This window comes from Rhinoraja longicauda, chromosome 25 (genome assembly GCF_053455715.1).
Source record: "Rhinoraja longicauda isolate Sanriku21f chromosome 25, sRhiLon1.1, whole genome shotgun sequence".
NCBI lineage: Eukaryota > Metazoa > Chordata > Chondrichthyes > Rajiformes > Arhynchobatidae > Rhinoraja > Rhinoraja longicauda.
In genome coordinates this window covers 34,314,507-34,334,441 of record NC_135977.1, presented here as the reverse complement: position 1 = coordinate 34,334,441, position 19,935 = coordinate 34,314,507, and the positions used below count along the sequence as shown (strand labels likewise).

The 19,935-nt window shown below is 45.4% G+C and overlaps 1 protein-coding gene and 1 long non-coding RNA gene across 3 annotated transcripts in view; one reads left to right on the top strand and one right to left on the bottom strand.

Annotated features, from left to right (window-relative positions):
* susd2 (sushi domain containing 2) overlaps positions 1-19,935 on the top strand; it is a 100,221-nt gene that overhangs the window by 62,817 nt on the left and 17,469 nt on the right. The window contains exons 12-14 of the mRNA XM_078421327.1: positions 5,238-5,510; positions 7,657-7,833; positions 8,747-8,843. Of these exons, the coding sequence (XP_078277453.1) occupies positions 5,238-5,510; positions 7,657-7,833; positions 8,747-8,843 (547 nt within the window). The remainder of the gene's footprint in view (positions 1-5,237; positions 5,511-7,656; positions 7,834-8,746; positions 8,844-19,935) is intronic.
* Positions 1-19,935, bottom strand: part of LOC144605775 (uncharacterized) — a 50,725-nt gene that overhangs the window by 22,808 nt on the left and 7,982 nt on the right. For both annotated transcript variants that reach the window (XR_013548890.1, XR_013548889.1), the window contains exon 2: positions 6,317-6,451. This is a non-coding gene — a long non-coding RNA (uncharacterized LOC144605775). The remainder of the gene's footprint in view (positions 1-6,316; positions 6,452-19,935) is intronic.

Sequence of the window (19,935 nt, the reverse complement as noted above, 5' to 3'; positions counted from 1 at the left end):
TCCTTGTTTTTGCCGCCAAAGTGGATAACCTCACATTTATCTACATTATACTGCATCTGCCATGCATCTGTCCACTCACTCAACCTGTTCGGGTCACCCTGTAACCTCCTAACATCCTCTTCACAGTTCACACTGTCACCCAGCTTTGTGTCATCTACAAACTTGCTAGGGTTACTTCTAATTCTTTCCTCCAAATCATTGATATATATGGTAAATAGTTGCGGCCCCAACTCCGAGCCTTGCGGCACTCCACTCGCCACTGCCTGTCATTCTGAAAAAGACCTGTTTACTCCTACTCTTTGGTTCCTGTCTGCCAACCAATTCTCTATCTATGTCAACACCCTACCCCCCAATACCATGTGCTCCAATTTTGCTCACCAATCTCCTGTGTGGGACCTTATCAAAGGCTTTCTGAAAGTCTAGATACACTACATCCACTGGCTCCCCTTCATCCAATTTACTTGTCACATCCTCAAAAAATTCCAGAAGATTAGTCAAGCATGACTACCTTCCATAAATCCATGCTGACTTGGATTTATCCTTTCACTGCTATCCAAATTGTAATCATGTATTATTAAACATAGATATAGAAAATAGGTGCAGGAGTAGGCCATTCAGCCCTTCGAGCCAGCACCGCCATTCAATATGATCATGTCTGGTCATCCAAAATCAGTACCCTATTCCTGATTTCTCCCCATATCCCTTGATTCCGTTAGCCCTAAGAGCTAAATCTAACTCTCTCTTGAAAACATCCAGTGAATTGGCCTCCACTGCCTTCTGTGGCAGAGAATTCCTCATCTAAATGGCCTGCCCTTAATCTTAAACTGTGATCCTTGGTTCTAGACTTCCCCAACATCTGGACCATTTTTCCTGCATCTATCCTGTCCAATCATCTAAGAATTTTATACATGTTTCTATAAGATCCCCTCTCATCCTTCTAAATTCCAGCGAATACTAGCCTAATCGACCCATTCTTTCATCATACGTCAGTCCTGCCATCCCGGGAATTAACCTGGTGAACTTACACTGCACTCCCTAAATAGCAATAATATCCCTCCTCAAATTAGGAGACCAAAATTGCACACAATACCACTGCCTGCCACTCTGAAAAGGACCTGTTAATTCCTACTCTTTGCTATCTGTCTGCCAAACAGTTCTCTATCCATGACAATACCCTATCCCTAATTCCATGTGCTCTAATTTTGCACACTAATCCCTTGTGTGGGACCTTGTCAAAGGCTTTTTAAAAGTCCAGAAACACCACACTCACTGGCGAGACCTTATCCATTCTACTTGTTGCATCCTCAAAAAATTCCAGAAGATTAGTCAAGCATGATTTCATAAATCCATGCTGACTTTCCAAATGCGCTGCTATAACAACTCTAATAATCGACTCCAGCATCTTCCTCACTACCGACGTAAGGCTAACTGGTCTATAATTCCCTGTTTTCTCTCTCACTCCATTCTTAAAAAGTGGGGTTACATTAGTTAACTCCAGTCCACACAATATATATATATATATATATATAACAACTACAGCATGGAAACAGGCCTGTCCGGCCCTACCAGTCCACGCCGACCATTCTCCCTGACCTAGTCTCATCTACCTGCACTCAGACCATAACCCTCCAATCCCCTCCTATCCATATACCTATCCAATTTACTCTTAAATAATAAAATCGAGCCTGCCTCCACCACTTCCACCGGAAGCCCATTCCATACAGCCACAACCCTCTGAGTAAAGAAGTTCCCCCTCATGTTACCCCTAAACCTTTGTCCCTCAATTCTGAAGCTATGTCCCCGTGTTGGAATCTTCCCCACTCTCAAAGGGAAAAGCTTACCCACGTCAACTCTGTCCGTCCCTCTCAAAATTTTAAAAACCTCTATCAAGTCCCCCCTCAACCTTCTACGCTCCAAAGAATAAAGACCCAACCTGTTCAACCTCTCTCTGTAGCCTAAGTGCTGAAACCCAGGCAACATTCTAGTAAATCTCCTCTGTACCCTCTCCATTTTGTCGACATCCTTCCTATAATTTGGCGACCAGAACTGCACACCATACTCCAGATTCGGCCTCACCAATGCCCTGTACAATTTCAACATTACATCCCAACTTCTATACTCGATGCTCTGATTTATAAAGGCAAGCATACCAAACGCCTTCTTCACCACCCTATCCACATGAGATTCCACCTTCAGGGAACAATGCACAGTTATTCCCAGATCCCTCTGTTCCACTGCATTCCTCAATTCCCTACCATTTACCCTGTACGTCCTATTTTGATTTGTCCTACCAAAATGCAGCACCTCACACTTATCAGCATTAAACTCCATCTGCCATCTTTCAGCCCACCCTTCCAAAAGGCCCAAGTCTCTCTGTAGACTTTGAAAATCTACCTCACTATCAACTACTCCACCTATCTTAGTATCATCTGCATATTTACTAATCCAATTTGCCACACCATCATCCAGATCATTAATGTAAATGACAAACAACAGTGGACCCAACACAGATCCTTGGGGCACTCCACTAGACACTGGCCTCCAGCCTGACATACAATTGTCAACCGTTACCCTCTGGTATCTCCCATTCAGCCATTGTTGAATCCATCTTGCAACCTCACTATTAATACCCAACGATTTAACCTTCTTAATCAACCTTCCATGTGGAACCTTGTCAAATGCCTTACTGAAGTCCATATAGACAACATCCACAGCCTTGCCCTTATCAATTTCCCTGGTAACCTCTTCAAAAAAAAATTCAAGAAGATTAGTCAAACATAACCTTCCAGGCACAATCTGATCCAGAGTTGAGAGAACACTGTAAAATGATCACATCCACGATTTCTAGGGCCATGTCCTTGAATACTCTGGGATGCAGACCATCAGACACTGGGGATTTTTCTGCCTTCAGTCCCATCAGTTTACCTAACACCATTTCCTGACTAATGTGGATTCCCTTCAGTTTCTCCCTCCCACTAGATTCTCGGTCCCCTAGTATTTCCGGGAGATTGTTTGTGTCTTCCTTAGTGAAGGCAGAACCAAAATACTCATTTAATTGTTCTGTCATTTCCTTGTTTCCCATTATAAACTCGCCTGTCTTTGACTGTAAGGCTCCTACATTTGCCTTCACTAATCTTTTCCTTTCTACATACCTATAGAAACCTTTACAGTCAGTTTTTATATTCCTTGCAAGCTTTCTTTCATGCTCTTTTCCCCTCCTCTTAATTAATCCCTTTGTCCTCCTCTGTTGAGTTCTAAATGTCTCCCAGTCTTCTGGTTTGCCGTTTCTTCTGGCGATTTATATGCCTTTTCCTTGGATTTAACACTATCCTTGACTTCCCTCATCAGCCACGGTTGAGCCACCTTCCCTGTTTTATTTTTTCGCCAGACAGGGATGAACAATTTCTGGAGTTCATCCATGCAGTATTTAAATCTTCGCCATTACATCTCGCTTGTCAACCCTTTAAGTGTAATTTGCCAGTCTATCCTAGCCAATTCCCGTCTCATATCTTCAAAGTCTCCTTTATTCAAGTTGAGGCTCTAGTCTCTGAATTAACCGTGTCACTCTCCATCCTAATGCAGAATTCCACCATATTATGATCAGTGTTGCCCAAGGGGCTTTGCAGAACAAAGATCGCTAACTAATCCTTCCTCATTACACAATACCCAGTCTAGGATGGCCTGCCCTCTAGTCGGTTCTAGTTGGTTTAAAAACCCCTCCCGTATACATTCCAGGAAATCCACCTCCTCAGCACTGTTACCAATTTGGTTGGCCCAATCTATATGTAGTTTAAACAATCTATATGTTGATACCAATCTATATGTAGATTAAAGTCGCCCATGATAACCGCTGTACCTTTGCTACACGCATCCCTAATTTCCTACTTGATGCTATCCCCAACCTCCCTACTGCTGTTTGGTGGTCTGTATACAACTCCAACAAGTGTTTTCTGCCCTTGGCTATTTCGCAGTTCTACCCATACCGATTCCACAGCATCCAAGCTAATGTATCTCCTTGCTATTGCATTAATCTCCTCTTTAACCAGCAATGCCACCCCACCTCCTCTTCCTTTCTGTCTGTCCTTCCTGAATTTCGAATACTGAATATTTTCATATTTATGTTCTGTCTATCCTTCCTGAATATTGAATACCGAATGTCTTTCCACTGGCTGGTTAGCATGCAACAAAGGCTTTTCACCTCGGTACACGTGACAATAAAGTAAAACTGAAATATCTTTTCCACGCCAGCTCTCCATAGTAATTAGGCACCATTGTCTCTTAAGGACACAATCTGTCAGTTTGACAGCAGGAATCCACTGAAATGGACAACCAATCACTTCTATTGACACGTGTGCAATGATACTCTGTTAAATACAGCAACAGGTGGCCTTTAGCTTGCAATGACAAAATGAAACTAATAACTATTAAAAAAGACCTTTATGTGTTTTAATCATACATGAATGATAACTATTGTGTTATAGCAGAACTACCTGCACTGTTAATATTCATTCATTTCTTGTATTATCCATTTCATGGTTGTATATGTACTGAAACTATAACTTTAACCTGGCTTTAGACTGCACAACAGGATGTCTGATAAAATAAGACTAGATGACTTTCTATCAAATTTCTCTGGAATGCCATTTTGCCCAAATGAAAATATAATGTTTCTTTTATAATCTTGAATTGAATCTGAAATAATCAAAGAATTACTTGAATAAATGTTGCGGTAAGCCACAGGCTGTTCCCCAGTGCCAACACAGCCTCCTTAACGAGACCATTAGTCTGCTGTTCCCCAGTGCCAACACAGCCTCCTTAACGAGACCATTAGTCTGCTCACTATGCAGTAGTTTTAATATCAGATTGGTGTCGCTGTGTTCCCAGGATCCCATTGGAAATATATGTGACATTAATCCTGGTCCTGTCCGTTCCCGAGATTCCCCCCCCTCCCCCCCCCCCCCCCCCCCCCACCTTCCTTCACCATCATGTCTCTTATTCCAAAAATCACAGGCTTTTCAAATTCAATCTTGGTGCTTGGTCCAGTCTCAGTCTTTGCTTCTCCATGTTCCATCTCTGTGGCCTCGTCAACACTCAATAACCATGACCCTTTGTTCTATTCCCCAGATGGAGCAACTTTTGTTTGGGATATTCTGAGCAATTTTCAATATCTAGCTTTGAGCCATAACTCTGACGTCACCACACTTGCAGAATTCACTGATAAAACTCTTTCTTTTCAGGGGCGATTGAAAATAAGAGCTCACTTTTCACCTATGACAGTCAGTTCTTGTTGGACAATTACTGGCATGCTCCCAAGCATGATCCGGATTTCACACCTGTCTTCCAAGTGCCAGACGACCCAAGCAATCCACTGTATGTTAACATGACTGCCCTGTGCCAAGGGAATGACTTTTGCCGGTTTGATACTCTTGCAACCAAAAGCCTCCAGGTGGGAAATGCAACCAAGCTCTCGTATGAGAATTACCAAACGCTGGTTGAAAGCCTTGAGCCAGGTGAGTTATGTGATCACTATTCCACCTGATATGTTTGCCTGTCCACAATGAATCAGATACAAATTACATTGCAGAAGTAGACCATTTGGCCTAAATAATCTGCGTTACTATTTAAGCTTATCTCTCTCAGCACCTTCTATTTATTTTCCCCTTTTCCATTTTTAGCTTCTCCCTAAATACATCCATGCTATTTACCTCAATTTGTACAGAGAGCTGCAAGATCTACACTCTCACCTTTCTCTGGGCAAGCGTGTGTCCATTGAATTTCCTTAAACTTGAGTTCTCTCACTTTAAACACCTTCATAATTTCATCCTTCCATTCCTCTTCTGTGCTAAAGGGATCAGGGGGTATGGAGTGAAGGCTAAAGGGATCAAGGGGTATGGAGAGAAGGCTAAAGGGATCAGGGGGTATGGAGAGAAGGCTAAAGGGATCAGGGGGTATGGAGAGAAGGCTAAAGGGATCAGGGGGGTATGGAGAGAATGCTAAAGGGATCAGGGGGTATGGAGAGAAGGCAGGTACAGGATACTGAGCTGGATGATCAGCCATGATCATATTGAATGGAGGGCCGAATGGCCTACTCCTGCACCTATTTTCTATGTTTCTATGTTTCTATGTGCTTATATTCCTAATGCATTGGAATCCCCAATCAAAATGTTGTAGTTTTGTTCTTGCACACTAGTTTAACAGTGGGAATTATCTGGGATCAGCTTTTCTCTGTTCTGGGCTGTGTAGCAATAAATGTGAGAAAAATGAAAGGACGTTTATTTAAATGTAATCATTTATATCTCCATTAATTTCTATTTACCTCCGCTTTTGAGACTGATTTGTCCTAGCCTTGCTGCTCCAAGATTCATCAATAAAGCTGCTGAGAATGTCATGGTGACACATGGAGGGAGGTCATGTGCAGGCGATATTGTCCACTGAGGCAATATAAGTAGAGCTGAAAAATAAGAAAGGTGCAATCAATCCAATGGGAATATACTACAGCCTTCCAATAGCCAGTGGGCGACAAAGGAACAGATATGTAGATTGCAAAAACGATGCAAAAGCAATAGGGTTGATGTAATGGATGCCTTTAACTTCCCCAATATTGACTGGGACATACGTAGTTCCGCCATCCCAGGGATTAATCTCGTGAACCTACGCTACACTGCCTCAATAGCAAGGATGTCCTTCCTCAAATTAGGAGACCAAAACTGTGCACAATACTTTAGATGTGGTCTCACCAGGTCCCTATACAACTGCAAAAGGACCTCCTTGCTCCTATACTCAAATCCTCTTGTTATTCAGACCAACATGCCATTAGCTATCTTCACTGCCTGCTGTATCTGCAAGATTATTTTCAGTGACTGGTGTACAAGGACACCAAGGTCTCGTTGCACTTCCCCTTTACCTAATCTGACACCATTGAGATAATAATCTGCCTCTTTATTTTTGCCGCCAACGTAGATAATCTCACATTTATCTACATGATATTGCATCTGCCATATCACGTGCCTGACCTGATGGGCAATCGGAGGAGGAGGCAATGAATGTAGAATGCCGCAGGTAGATAAAGGAGGACAGAGAAAAAAACATTAGATATAGAACCATACACAGAGCTCATATATAGAGCAAATAGGCCTTTTGGCCCAACTTGCCCATTCTGATCTGCATGCTTACATTTGGCCCATATCCCTCAAAATCTTTCTTATCCAAGTACCTGTTCAAATGACTTAAATTTTGTTATAATACGCCTCAACTATCTCTCTTGTAGCTCTTTCCATAAACCCACTGTGTGAAAGGAGTCACCAATGGCTTTAGTCGGAAGATTTAATGACAAAGCGTTCTAATCATCAGAATCAATCATTCTTGCAGAATTAAAGCGAATCAATATATTATCCCAATGGGAGTTATGGAGTATTTGTTCCTTCAGTGATCAAAGTGATCCTACGTTTAAATACTGCTTTTGATGGTTCGGATGTATTTTTCCAAAGCATCAGTTAAAACATTTGTCAGAGCGAGTATGAGCAATTGAAGATATTCTCAACAAATAAGGGAAATCAGTCATAGGCAGAATTTTCAAATCTCCAAACTTCTTTATTTTGGTGAATATTACACTTTACATCCTTCGCTTTCAGATTTGGTGTTTTCTTTCTTTTTCAGTTACTTCCTGTGGGATTTTAGAAGAACCCAAGAATGGGAAAAAGCAAGGAAATGTTTACTTGATCGGATCCACCTTGAATTTTACTTGTAATGAAGGCCATGTATTTTCAGGATCACCCATGCGCACTTGTCTGACAACTGGTCAATGGAGTGGAGAGCCTGTTTACTGTATATCTGGTAAGATAGTTGTGCCATATCTACTGTAGAGTACTTCATCCACAGATATAATAACTTCTCTAAATCTCTAAATTTATCAGGACCCTCCTTGGTAAATAGAGAGGATGAATACTCAATGAGGACCTTGCTCATCTCCTGTGGCTCCACACAGAGTTGACTGCTTTGATTCCTGAGGGGCCCCACTCTCTCTCTAGTTACCCGCCTCAGAAGGTCCATGATGATTTGCTGTCCCCTTCAGTTTATTGTCTGAGCTACCATACCTTTTATGTGTTACATGTGTGACAGGGTTATCTATACATTTAATACAACTGATGGGTAACTGTGAGCATTGCTACACGAGGCAGGAGAATATTGTGACAGTGGAAGCCATGTGGATATTCCTCCTACAGACATTTGATGAGAAATTCAATCACATAACACTTCTCACTGTGCTATGCATTGTAAATTTAATGCATCCAGAATAAAATGCAACACCAAGTGATTCCTGGTCAGCACTGTAAATGTGATTAGTCTCAGAGTGAGCCACCCACATGCAATGTCCATGATTTCCACGGCAGTTATGCACTGGATGATTTCCCCATTAAACACTTTTCTGTGGGGTACATAGACTGAGTAGTAATGCAGGGCTGGATGGCAACCACTGTTTGGTATGTTCCTTACTTCCTGTTCATTCACATGCCCCTCTATCCATCACGTGGCACCAAACCTCCACCCTCTCCCCACCATCTCCAAACTTTCACTCCATTCCCGGCCCCCTGAACCTCTGAGGCACAGGTTCCCCGCAATGCTACTGGTGGAGGCACGATCTCTATGCACCCATGACCATTCCCCCCTGATCACAGATTGAAGATGTACAGAATTTGGGACAGAATTAGAGATTTGACAAGTAATTTGAATTATTTCTTTTAAAAAGAGAACGTTTTGGGCATCGTCTTAGGAACTCTGCTTGCTATATTTTCCCTGGTGCTAATTGGAGTGATCTTGTACATTAATGAAAAACGATTGAAAAGGTGAGTGATCATTTCATTAAGTTCTTCACTGTTTTCTTTTCATTCCTCTTTAACCCTCGAGCCTTTTCTTTCAGTTCCCTCCTACAAAAACCTGCAGTGTGACCCTGCCCATCCTCTCATTGATTCATTACTGCAAGGTCCTTCCTTTAAGGCAGAGATAGATAAATTATTGAATAGTACACGTGTCAGAGGTTATGGGGAGAAGGCAGGAGAATGGGGTGAGGAGAGAGAGATAGACCACCCATGATTGAATGGTGGAGTAGACTTGATGGGCTGATTGGCCTAATTCTACTATTCCTTATGACCTTATGACCTTGTTTGGCAGCTCAAAACGTGTCATTGGAATGAACTTAGAACATAGAACAGTACAGCACAGGAATGGGCTCCTCGGCCCACAATGCTTGTGCTGACCATAATGCCTAGCCAAACTGATCTCATCTGCCTGCACATGATCCATATCCCTGCACATGATCCATATCCCTGCACATGATCCATATCCCTGCACATGATCCATATCCCTGCACATGATCCATATCCCTGCACATGATCCATATCCCTGCACATGATCCATATCCCTGCACATGATCCATATCCCTGCACATGATCCATATCCCTGCACATGATCCATATCCCTGCACATGATCCATATCCCTGCACATGATCCATGTGCCTATCTAAAAGTCACTTAAACACCTCCTATATTTCAAAGAATTCTCTCCAATAGTTTCCTACCACTGACCTAAGGCTCACTGGCCTATAATTCCCTGCATTCTCTCCTTTCTTAAACAATAAAGAGCATTGGGCACTCTCCAGTTCTCCAGGACTTCACCCCTAGCTAGAGAAGAAACAAAGATCCTCATCCAATCCCCTGCAATCTTCTCTCTTGCCTCCCTCAATAACCTAGGATAGATCCCATCAGACCGTTGTGACATCCATCTCAATGCTCTTCAACAGCCCCAGCACCAACTCACTTCGATCTCAAACTGTCCCAGCATATTTGTGATCTCCACACTGATTGCACCATCCTCCAAGACCACCTTCTCAGTGATTGCAGATGCAAAGTACTCATTTAGTAGCTCACCAACATCTCCTTCTCCAAGTATAGATTCCCTTCTTTTTCTTTGAGCGGTCTTATCTTCTCCCTGACTAATTTTTTACATGCATATAAAAAGCCTTATGATTTTCCTTAATCTGACTCGTCAATGACATTTCATGGCCCCTTCTGTCTCTTCTAATTGTCCTACTCACTTTACATTCCTTATAATACCACCTTATTAAACTTGACATAAGCTTCCTTTTGTTTCCTGACCAAGTTTCCAACCTCCTTGGTGAATCATTGTTCTCTTACCTTTTCACCTTTAATCCCTCCTCCTCACTGGAACATGCGGATCCTACACTTTGATCAGCTGGCCTTTAAACAAATCCCACATGTCCTCTATGGACTTGCTCAATAAAAACTTATCTCAGTCTAGCTTCCTTAGCTCCTGCTTAATGGCCTTATAATCTGCCTTGCCCTATTTAAGTATCTTCCCCCGGCATACAGACCTGTCCTTATTCAAAACAATCTTAAAGCTTATGGCCAGGTGTAGGACAGAACTACAGATGCTGGTTTAAATGGTAGATAGACACAAAAACTGGAGTAACTCTGCGGGTCAGGCAGCATCTCTGGTGAAAAGGGATAGGTGACATTTGGGGTTGAGACCCTTCTTCAGACTGAGAGTCTGGGGAAAGGGAAATTAGAGATTTAGATGGTACAGAACAAATGAATGAAAGATTTGCAAAAAGCAACGATGATCAAGGAAAGGTGGAGCACACAATGGTCCATTGTTGGCTGTGTGGTAAGTGATAACGAGTTATATAGACAGTGAAATTCAATGGCCGAAAGTCGACCAGGGTGGGAGAGGGATTGAGAGAGAGGGGAGACAAGTTACTTGAAGTTAAATAAATCATTTCATACCGTTGGGCTATAAGCTTAACAAGTAAAATATGAGGTGCTGTTCCTCCAATTTGCATTTGTAAGCTGCCCAAGCGAAGTATGAGGTTTAACTCCTTTAACCACTTCCCATTCCCACACTGACCTTTCTGTCCTGGGCGTCCTCCATTGTCATTGTGAGGCCCAATGCAAATTGGAGGAATATTTCACTTGGGCAGCTTTCAACTCAATGATATAAGGGGGTCATAACAGGGGATTTTAACTTTCCCAATATGGGGAAGTAGGCTGGCATGGTTGCGTAGTGGTAGAGCTACTGCCTTATCGCGTCAGAGCCCCGGGCTCGATCCTGACCATGGGTGCTTGTCTGTACAGAGTTTGTACATTCTCCCCGTGACCTGCTTGGGATCTTCAGTTTCCAACCATACAGATTTGTAGGTTAATTGGCTTGGTGTAAATGTAAAAATTGTCCCTAGTACGCGAAGGGCAGTGTTAATGTGTAGGGTAGTGTTAATGTGTAGGGTAGTGTTAATGTGTAGGGTAGAGTTAATGTGTAGGGCGTTAATGTGTAGGGTAGAGTTAATGTGTAGGGCGTTAATGTGTAGGGTAGTGTTAATGTGCAGGGTAGTGTTAATGTGTAGGGTAGTGTTAATGTGTAGGGCGTTAATGTGTAGGGTAGAGTTAATGTGTAGGGCGTTAATGTGTAGGGTAGTGTTAATGTGCAGGGTAGTGTTAATGTGTAGGGTAGTGCTAATGTGTAGGGCATTAATGTGTAGGGCAGTGTTAATGTGCAAGGTAGTGTTAATGTGCAGGGTAGGGTTAATGTGTAGGGTGTAGGGTGTTAATGTGCAGGGTGTAGGGTGTTAATGTGTAGGGTGGTGTTAATGTGTAGGGTGTTAATGTGCAGGGTAGTGTTAATGTGTAGGGTGTAGGGTGTTAATATGCAGGGTGTAGGGTGTTAATGTGCAGGGTGTAGGGTGTCAATGTGTAGGGTAGTGTTAATGTGTAGGGTGTTAATGTGTAGGGTGGTGTTAATGTGTAGGGTGTATGGTGTTAATGTGCAGGGTGTAGGGTGTTAATGTGAAGGGTGTCAATGTGTAGGTGTTAATGTGCAGGGTAGGGTGTAGGGTGTCAATGTGTAGGGTAGTGCTAATGTGTAGGGTGTAGGGTGTTAATGTGTAGGGTGTTAATGTGCAGGGTAGTGTTAATGTGCAGGGTGTAGGGTGTTAACTTCAAGCTCCTCCTATTCACATACAAAGCCCTAAACGGGCTTGCCCCCCCATATCAAAAATCTTCTAACCCACCACTCTATCTCCAGGTCCCTCAGGTCAGCCGACTTGGGGATACTCACTACCCCGCGGTCTAGGCATAAGCTCAGGGGTGACCGCGCTTTTGCGGTTGCAGCTCCAAGACTGTGGAACAGCATCCCTCTCCCCATCAGAACTGCCCCCTCCATCGACTCCTTTAAGTCTAGGCTCAAAACCTATTTCTACTCCCTAGCATTAGAGGCCCTCTGAGGGGGCGCTGTGAACTGTTTATGTATGTGCTGTTATGTTTGTGTGCCATTGTATGTTCGTTCTTAGTACCTGAACTGATGTACAGCACTTTGGTCAACGTGGGTTGTTTTTTAATGTGCTCTACAAATAAAATTGACTTGACATGACTTGACTTAATGTGTAGGGTAGTGTTAATGTGTAGGGTGTAGGGTGTTAATGTGTAGGGTAGTGTTAATGTGTAGGGTAATGTTAATGTGCAGGGTGTAGGGTGTTAATGTGTAGGGTAGTGTTAATGTTATTTTATTTTAGTTGTTTATCTTTTTTAAAATATTTTACCTTGTATGTATCGTTAGCTTTTAGAAATGTTTGAATGGTGCACTGACTGGCTGACATTTTACAATTTCGTTGTACATGGCTCATGTTACAATGACAATAAAGGAACTATTCTATTCATGTGTAGGGTGTTAATGTGTAGGGTAGTATTAATGTGTAGGGTAGTGTTAATGTGTAGGTTGTTAATGTGTAGGGTAGTGTTAATGTGCAGGGTAGTGTTAATGTGTAGGGTAGTGTTAATGTGTAGGGTAGTGTTAATGTGTAGGGTAGTGTTAATGTGTAGGGTAGTGTTAATGTGAGGTCGGTGCGACCTGATGCACGGAGGGCCTGTTACCACATTGTATCTCTAAACTAAAAACTGAACCAATATTGACTGGGAATGGCAGAGTGCAAAACGTTTAGATGGAGCAGAATGGGTCAAATGTGTTCAGGAAGGTTTCCTCAGGCAATATGTAGACTGCCCCACACAGGAGAGGGTGAGGAGCCAGAAGACTGCAGGGTGGCAAATGTTGTGCCTCCCTTTAAGAAGGGCAATGGGAATTAGAAGGGGGCCAAGGAAAGACCTGGAACTATAGGCAAGTAAGACTAACATCTGTGGTCGGAAATTTACTAGAGAATATTCTGAGGGATAAAACATACATGCATTTAGATGGGCAAAGGAATGATAGTAAGCATCTTTTTGAAGAGCCGTGAGAGATTGTGTCTCACGAATCTGATTGAGTGTTTTGAAGATGTGACCTAAGTGGTTGATGAGAGCTGAAGTTGCATACATGGACCTCAGTAAGGCATTCGACAATGTTCCGCATGGTAGACTGTTCTGGAAGGTTAGATCGCATGGGATTGAAAATTCACTTCATGGAAGGAATGGTGGAAGGTTGTTTTTTGGACTGGAGGCCTGTGACTAGTGGTGTGCCTGTGTTCAATGCTGGGCCCATTACAGTGTGTCAGCTTTATCAATGATTGGAATGAGAATGTGCCAGGCACAATTAGTAAGTTTGCAGATGATATCAAAATGGGTGGTATTGTAGATAGTGAAGATCACTGTCAAAAATTGCAGCAGGATCTTGATCGGTTGGGGAGGTAGGTTGAAGTTAATGGAGCTTAATACAGAAAGGTGCAAGGTGTTGCATTTTGGGAAGTCGAACATTGGTAGGATCTACAAGGTGGATGGTAGTGCTCTGGGGAGTGCCTCAGAGGAATCAAGGAGTGCGGGTACAAAGGTCCTTGAAGATGGCAAAGGTAGATTGGAGGTCAAAAAGGCCTTCGGCACATTGGCATTTATCAGTCAGAGTGTAGAAGTTGGGAGGTCATGTTGCAGTTGTGTAAGATATTGGTGACTTCACATTTACAATGTTGTTTTCAGTTCTGGGCACTATGTTATAGGAAAGATAGTGTTAAGCTGGAAAGGGTGCAGAGAAGAATTACGAGGATGTTGCCAGGATTAAGGGGGGCTGAGCTGTAGGGAGAGGTTGGACAGGCTAGATCTTTATTCCTTGGGGCACAGGAGGATGAGGGGTGATCTTATAGAGGTGTAAAGGATCATGAGAGGATTAGATAGGGTAAATGCACTCTTTTACCCAGAGTAGGGGAATCAAGGATCAGGGGACATAGGTTTAAGGTGAGCAGGGAAAGATTTAATAGAAACCTTAGGGGCCACTTTTTTACACAAAGAATGGTAGGTATATGGATCGAGCTGCCGGAGGAGATAATTGAGACAAGTACTATCACAACGTTCAGAAAACGTCTGGACAGTTGCATGCATATGGTTCAATGGTTTATTAGCATGTGCCCAAGGTACAATGAAGTACATTTTTTGCATACAGATCAGGAGCACTATCCCTGTACATAAGCACAATTCCCCGGTTAGTGCAGAACAGCCCACTGAGCAATTTGCAGCCCACTATTGCAAATATTAGGCAGGTCCTGCAGCATCTGTGTCGCAAGAGGAACAGAGTTAACATTTCTGGTCAGATTGTTTGTCAAAACTGGGAATGTGAGAAAACATGTTAGTTTAAATTGCGGATTGCGTGGGGATGAATGGATAGGATGAATGAATACATTTGATCAGGTACGGTTTCAGGAGGAAGTTAGATTTAGCTCTCGGGGCTAAAGGAATCAAGGGATATGGGGAAAAGGCAGGAATGGGGCACTGATTTTAGATGATCAGCCGTGATCATATTGAATGACGGTGCTGCTTGGAGGGCTGAATGGCCTCCTCCTGCACCTATGTTTCTATGAGTCCATATGCAAGAGCTGCCATTTCACAGTCCCAGATGCAGTTGGCCACAAAGGCCCATTGCAGCCGCCGCCTCTATTCCGGTCGTCCAGTGACTGTCGTACCTCTCCTTGCACGGCCGTCTTCGACCCTCGTTCGTCATGGGGTGCCTCCCGCAGCTGACCTTCAGGGCGTGGCAGGTAAGACCCCCTGGTTCTTGTTCCTGGGCTTTTTGTCTAGCGTCCGCCACTGTCTCTTCCTTCACCCTCGCTGACTCCCGGTCTGCAGGTTCGAGCAGAGTCCGGACTCGGCGGCTTTTCTCCGGGCGGGCTCCTGGTTCTGCAGTGGGTGACCCAGGCCTACTGTTGGGATTTGGCGGTGCTCACTCACTGCCTGCGACTTGCCGGGAGGTAGGTCAGTTTTGGAGAGATACGGCCAAACGCCGGCGGATAGGACATGTTGGTCAGCATGGGCTAGAGAGATACGGCCAAACGCCAGCGGATAGGACATGTTGGTCAGCGTGGGCTAGAGAGATACGGGCAAATGCCAGCGGATAGGACATGTTAGTCAGCGTGGGCTAGAGAGATACGGGCAAATGCCAGCAGATAGGACATGTTGGTCAGCATGGGCTAGAGAGATATGGCCAAACGCCGGCGGATAGGACATGTTGGTCAGCGTGGGCTAGAGAGATATGGCCAAATGCCGGCGGATAGGACATGTTGGTCAGCATGGGCTAGAGAGATACGGGCAAACGCCAGCAGATAGGACATGTTGGTCAGCGTGGGCTAGAGAGATACGGGCAAACGCCAGCAGATAGGACATGTTGGTCAGCGTGGGCGTTGGACCAAAGGACATTTCCACACTGTAGGACTCTGCAACTCTCTGATATCCCTCTATTCCCTGCATTTCCATGTGCCTATCCAAAAGACTCTTAAATGCCACTATCACATCTGCCTCCTCCACCACCCCTGGCAATGTGTTCCAGGCACCCACCACCCCTGGCAATGTGTTCCAGGCACCCACCACCCCTGGCAATGTGTTCCAGGCACCCACCACCCCATGTGAAAAACATACACATCTCCATTAAACGTGTTTATGATCACCGGATTTGAAAACTGATCAGGGGAAGTATCTTTTAAGTCCTTTCATTACTTCAAATATTTTTATCAGGGCTTGTCACTTCCTTCTTCCTAGAGCCAGCAACCAGTCTTTGCATTCTCTCCTGACAGTTGTAAACTGAAAATCTTACCTCTCCTGATATTTGTAAACTGTATTCACTCCTGATAGTTGTAAACTGAAAAAGTGGAAATTTCTAAACTATTCAGATTTTTTGTTGTGATGGATCAGTGCTTATATCAAATGAATTAGTGTTCTCTCTCTCCTTCCCGAACCCTCTCTCCCTCCCTCTTCCTCTCTCCCTCCCTCTTCCTCTTTGCCCTCTCCCTCTCTCCCTCGCCCTCTTCACCCTCTCCATCTCTCTCCTTCTCATCTCGCTCACTCACTATTTTTAAGGTTATGTCTTGACCTTCCTTCCAATCACCACTTGCCCCAACTCTAAGAAACCTGGGCAGAAATGTGGACTTTATACTTACATGTACAAGTTTGACCTCAGACTTAGAAAGGGGATATACCATAAGGAGACTATTAGGTATTATTTTAGTTTAAATGAATGAATGAATGAATGAATATTTTATTGTCACATGTGTCACATGACAATTCACAGTGAAATTATCCACTTGCATACCCAAGGTATACAAATAGTCGCCACATAAGGGCGCTGACAAAGTTACAAAATATTGACAGTATCCGTGCCAGGTCCCCGTTTGTTCTCCACCGCCCTCCCTCATACCTGTCCTCCATTGCTCTTCCCCTCCCTTGCACCTGTCCTCCATTGCTCTTCCCCTCCCTCACAGCGGTCCTCCATTGCTCTTCCCCTCCTCATGGCGGTCCCCCTTCGTTTCTTCCCTCAGCGGCGTCCTCACTTCCACGTGTCCATCTCGACCATTGATCGCCGCACCGACCTCTCCATTGACGGTGCCGGGTCCTCTCTGACACCTTCATGGCGCCGACCCAGGCCCCAGCTGCGGGCTCCGACCTCGACTGAAAATTCTGACAACCCAGACTCCCCCAGCCACGGGCTCCCCCACCACGGGCTCCATCAGCCACGGGCTCCCCCACCACGGACTCCCCCACCGCGGGCTCCCCCACCACGGGCTCCCCCACCGCGGGCTCCCCCACCACGGGCTCCATCAGCCACGGGCTCCCCCACCACGGGCTCCATCAGCCGCGGGCTCCCCCACCACGGGCTCCATCAGCCACATGCTCCCCTCAGCCTCAGGCTCCATCAGCCATGGACTCTCCCACCACGGGCTCCATCAGCCGCGGGCTATGGCCTCGGTCGCAGGCTCAGACCCGTGGGGGCTCCAGCCTCGGCTACTCTGCGACTGGCCGGGAGGCGTCTGCCGTAGCTTTAAGAACTTTGTTCTTGATGGTCGCAAGCAGTACCTGGTGGGCAAAGCATTAACTCATGACCACACATTATAACAACGTTCACTCACTTGCAGTCTACTTACTCATTCTGTATCTGACACACTTTTCTTCTTGTATTGAATATGAAGTCCATTGTATTTCCTGTAAATCTTTCTCCCCTTGAAGCAAAGGTGTGGCACTGGCTCTTGTCTTTTCCTGTAATCTATTGTCTTTAAGATGTATGTTTTGGATCATCCAAGCACTGCTGTTGGATTGACATATACTTTTCCCTCCTGTTCTTAAGTTTATGCTAAAGACATACTGCACAGCCAAAACATTTGGTCAGCTAAAGCAGAGAAGCATTGGAAAAACTCTCTCAAGAGGGCATATTGGCGTGAACATAACACAACCGGATATTTTTCTTTTAATAAAATATCCTAGTCCATATTCTTGACCAATGCCTCACTTTCTCTCGTCAGCCAAGATTCCTTACGTTTGCCTTCCTTTATCCTCAGCTTGTGCTGGCACACTTTTACAAACATCCCACTTGGCGGATCGACAAGTTCTACAGTCGATCTGCCGCTTTTCCCAACAGTTTCCTTCCGTGCCCTGCGTTCCACACTGGCTGTGATTCTCCGGCACCAGCAGGCCCTCACTCTGACTGTCCCACAGCCCCGGGCCTCACTAACCCACACCTGCAACGGGCCCCAACTATACTTCATCCAATGCAGGATCCAAGCCCTCAATAAACGCTTCCTCGCCTAACTGGAATCCACTAAGGATCGAAAACTTGCCCACCTCCAGACCAGTCCGTCCACCGACACTCCTCGCCTCGACCACCCGCAAGCCCGGTGCTCCACCGCTGGACTGCGCGGCCTGCCCGAACACCACGAGGCCCAGATAGCCACAACACTCACCATCTCTCCGACCCTCACCGCCTCTCCGACCCTCACCGCCTCTCCGACCCTCACCGCCTTCCTGGATGAACCCAGGCCTGGACCGCCGAACCTACCACCGCTGTCGACTCTCCACATTACCAGAGTCCCAGGCTCAGCACCAGGCCCACAGCCTCCACATTACCAGAGTCCCAGGCTCAGCACCAGGCCCAACAGCCTCCATGTAGACTCCAACACCACGTGGACTGACTCTGCTGGGTCCCCCCCCCCCTCCTACAAGGAACCTCAGTCGTGATGGGTCTTCCCCTTCCCCCTCTTTTAACCAGCTTACCCCGTTACCCCGACCACACCCCACCAATACAATAGTCCTCACGCCCCCCTCCTCTCTGAACACCCACCATCTTCCCACCAGATGGTCTGTCCTCAACAGAGGCATCACCTTCGTTCCCCTCCTTCCCCCACCGCAATGAGTTCTGTGTCTGCCACGACGTAGAGCTTTTCTTCCGTCGCCTCTGCCTCCGTGCCTTTTTCCATGGGAAGGAGTCCTGACCACCCAGTGATGACCCCTTCTCCCATCTCCAGCGGTCCCCCTCCTCTTAGACTCCCCAGAATGGCCTTCTACCCTCTCTAGACCTTTTTATTTCTAACTGATGACGTGACATCAACCGTCTCAACTTTTCAACTCCCCTCACCTACTCCAACCTCACCCCCTTTGAACGTACAGATCTCCGCTCAGTAACCCTGACCTTATAATCAAACCCGCCGACCATGGAGGTGCCGTGGCAGTCTGGCGCACTGACCTCTACCGGGCTGAGGCCAGACGACAACTCTCAGACACCTCCTCCTACCTATACCTGGACCATGACCCCACAGATGAGCACCAGGCCTTAATCTCAAACACCATTACTGATCTTCACACTTCTGGCTGTCTGTCCTCCACAGCCTCCAACCTTATTGTTCGCCCGTTTTTACCTTCTCCCCAAAATCCAAAAGCACAGCTGCCCTGGCAGACACTTGTTTCTGCCTGCTCCTGTCCCACGGAAATGATTTCCACGCACCTCGACTCCATCCTATCCCCACTGGTCCAATCTCTCCCGACCTATGTCCAAGATACCTCACATGCCCTTCATCTGTTTAATGACTTCTGCTTTCCGAGCCCCCACTCCCTCATGTTCACAATGGATGTCCAGTCACTCTATACCTCCACCCCCCACCAGGAAGACCTTAAAGCCCTCCGTTTCTTCCTCGACCACAGAACCATCCAATTTCCCTCTACGAACACTCTACTCCGCCTAGCAGAGCTGGTCCTCACCCTCAACAACTTCTCCTTTGACTGCTCCCACTTTCTTCAAGTCTAAGGAGTAGCTATGGGTACTCACATAGGCCCCAGCTATTCCTACCTCGTTTTAGGGTACATTGGACAATCTCTGTTCCAGGCGTACACTGGCTCTATATCCAAACTCCATAACCATTACATTAATGAGTGCATCGGTGCTCCCTCCTGCACCCATGCAGAACTCATGGACTTCATCAACTTCACCACCAATTTCCATCCTGCACTCAAATTTACTTGGACCATCTCCGACACCTCCCTCCCCTTTCTTGATCTCAGTCTCCATCACAAGAAATAGACTGACATCTATTACAAATCCACTGACTCCCACAACTATCTCTACTACACTTCTTTCCACCCTGCTTCCTGCAAAGACTCTATCACCTGCTCCCAATTCCTCCGTCTACGCTGCCTCTGCGC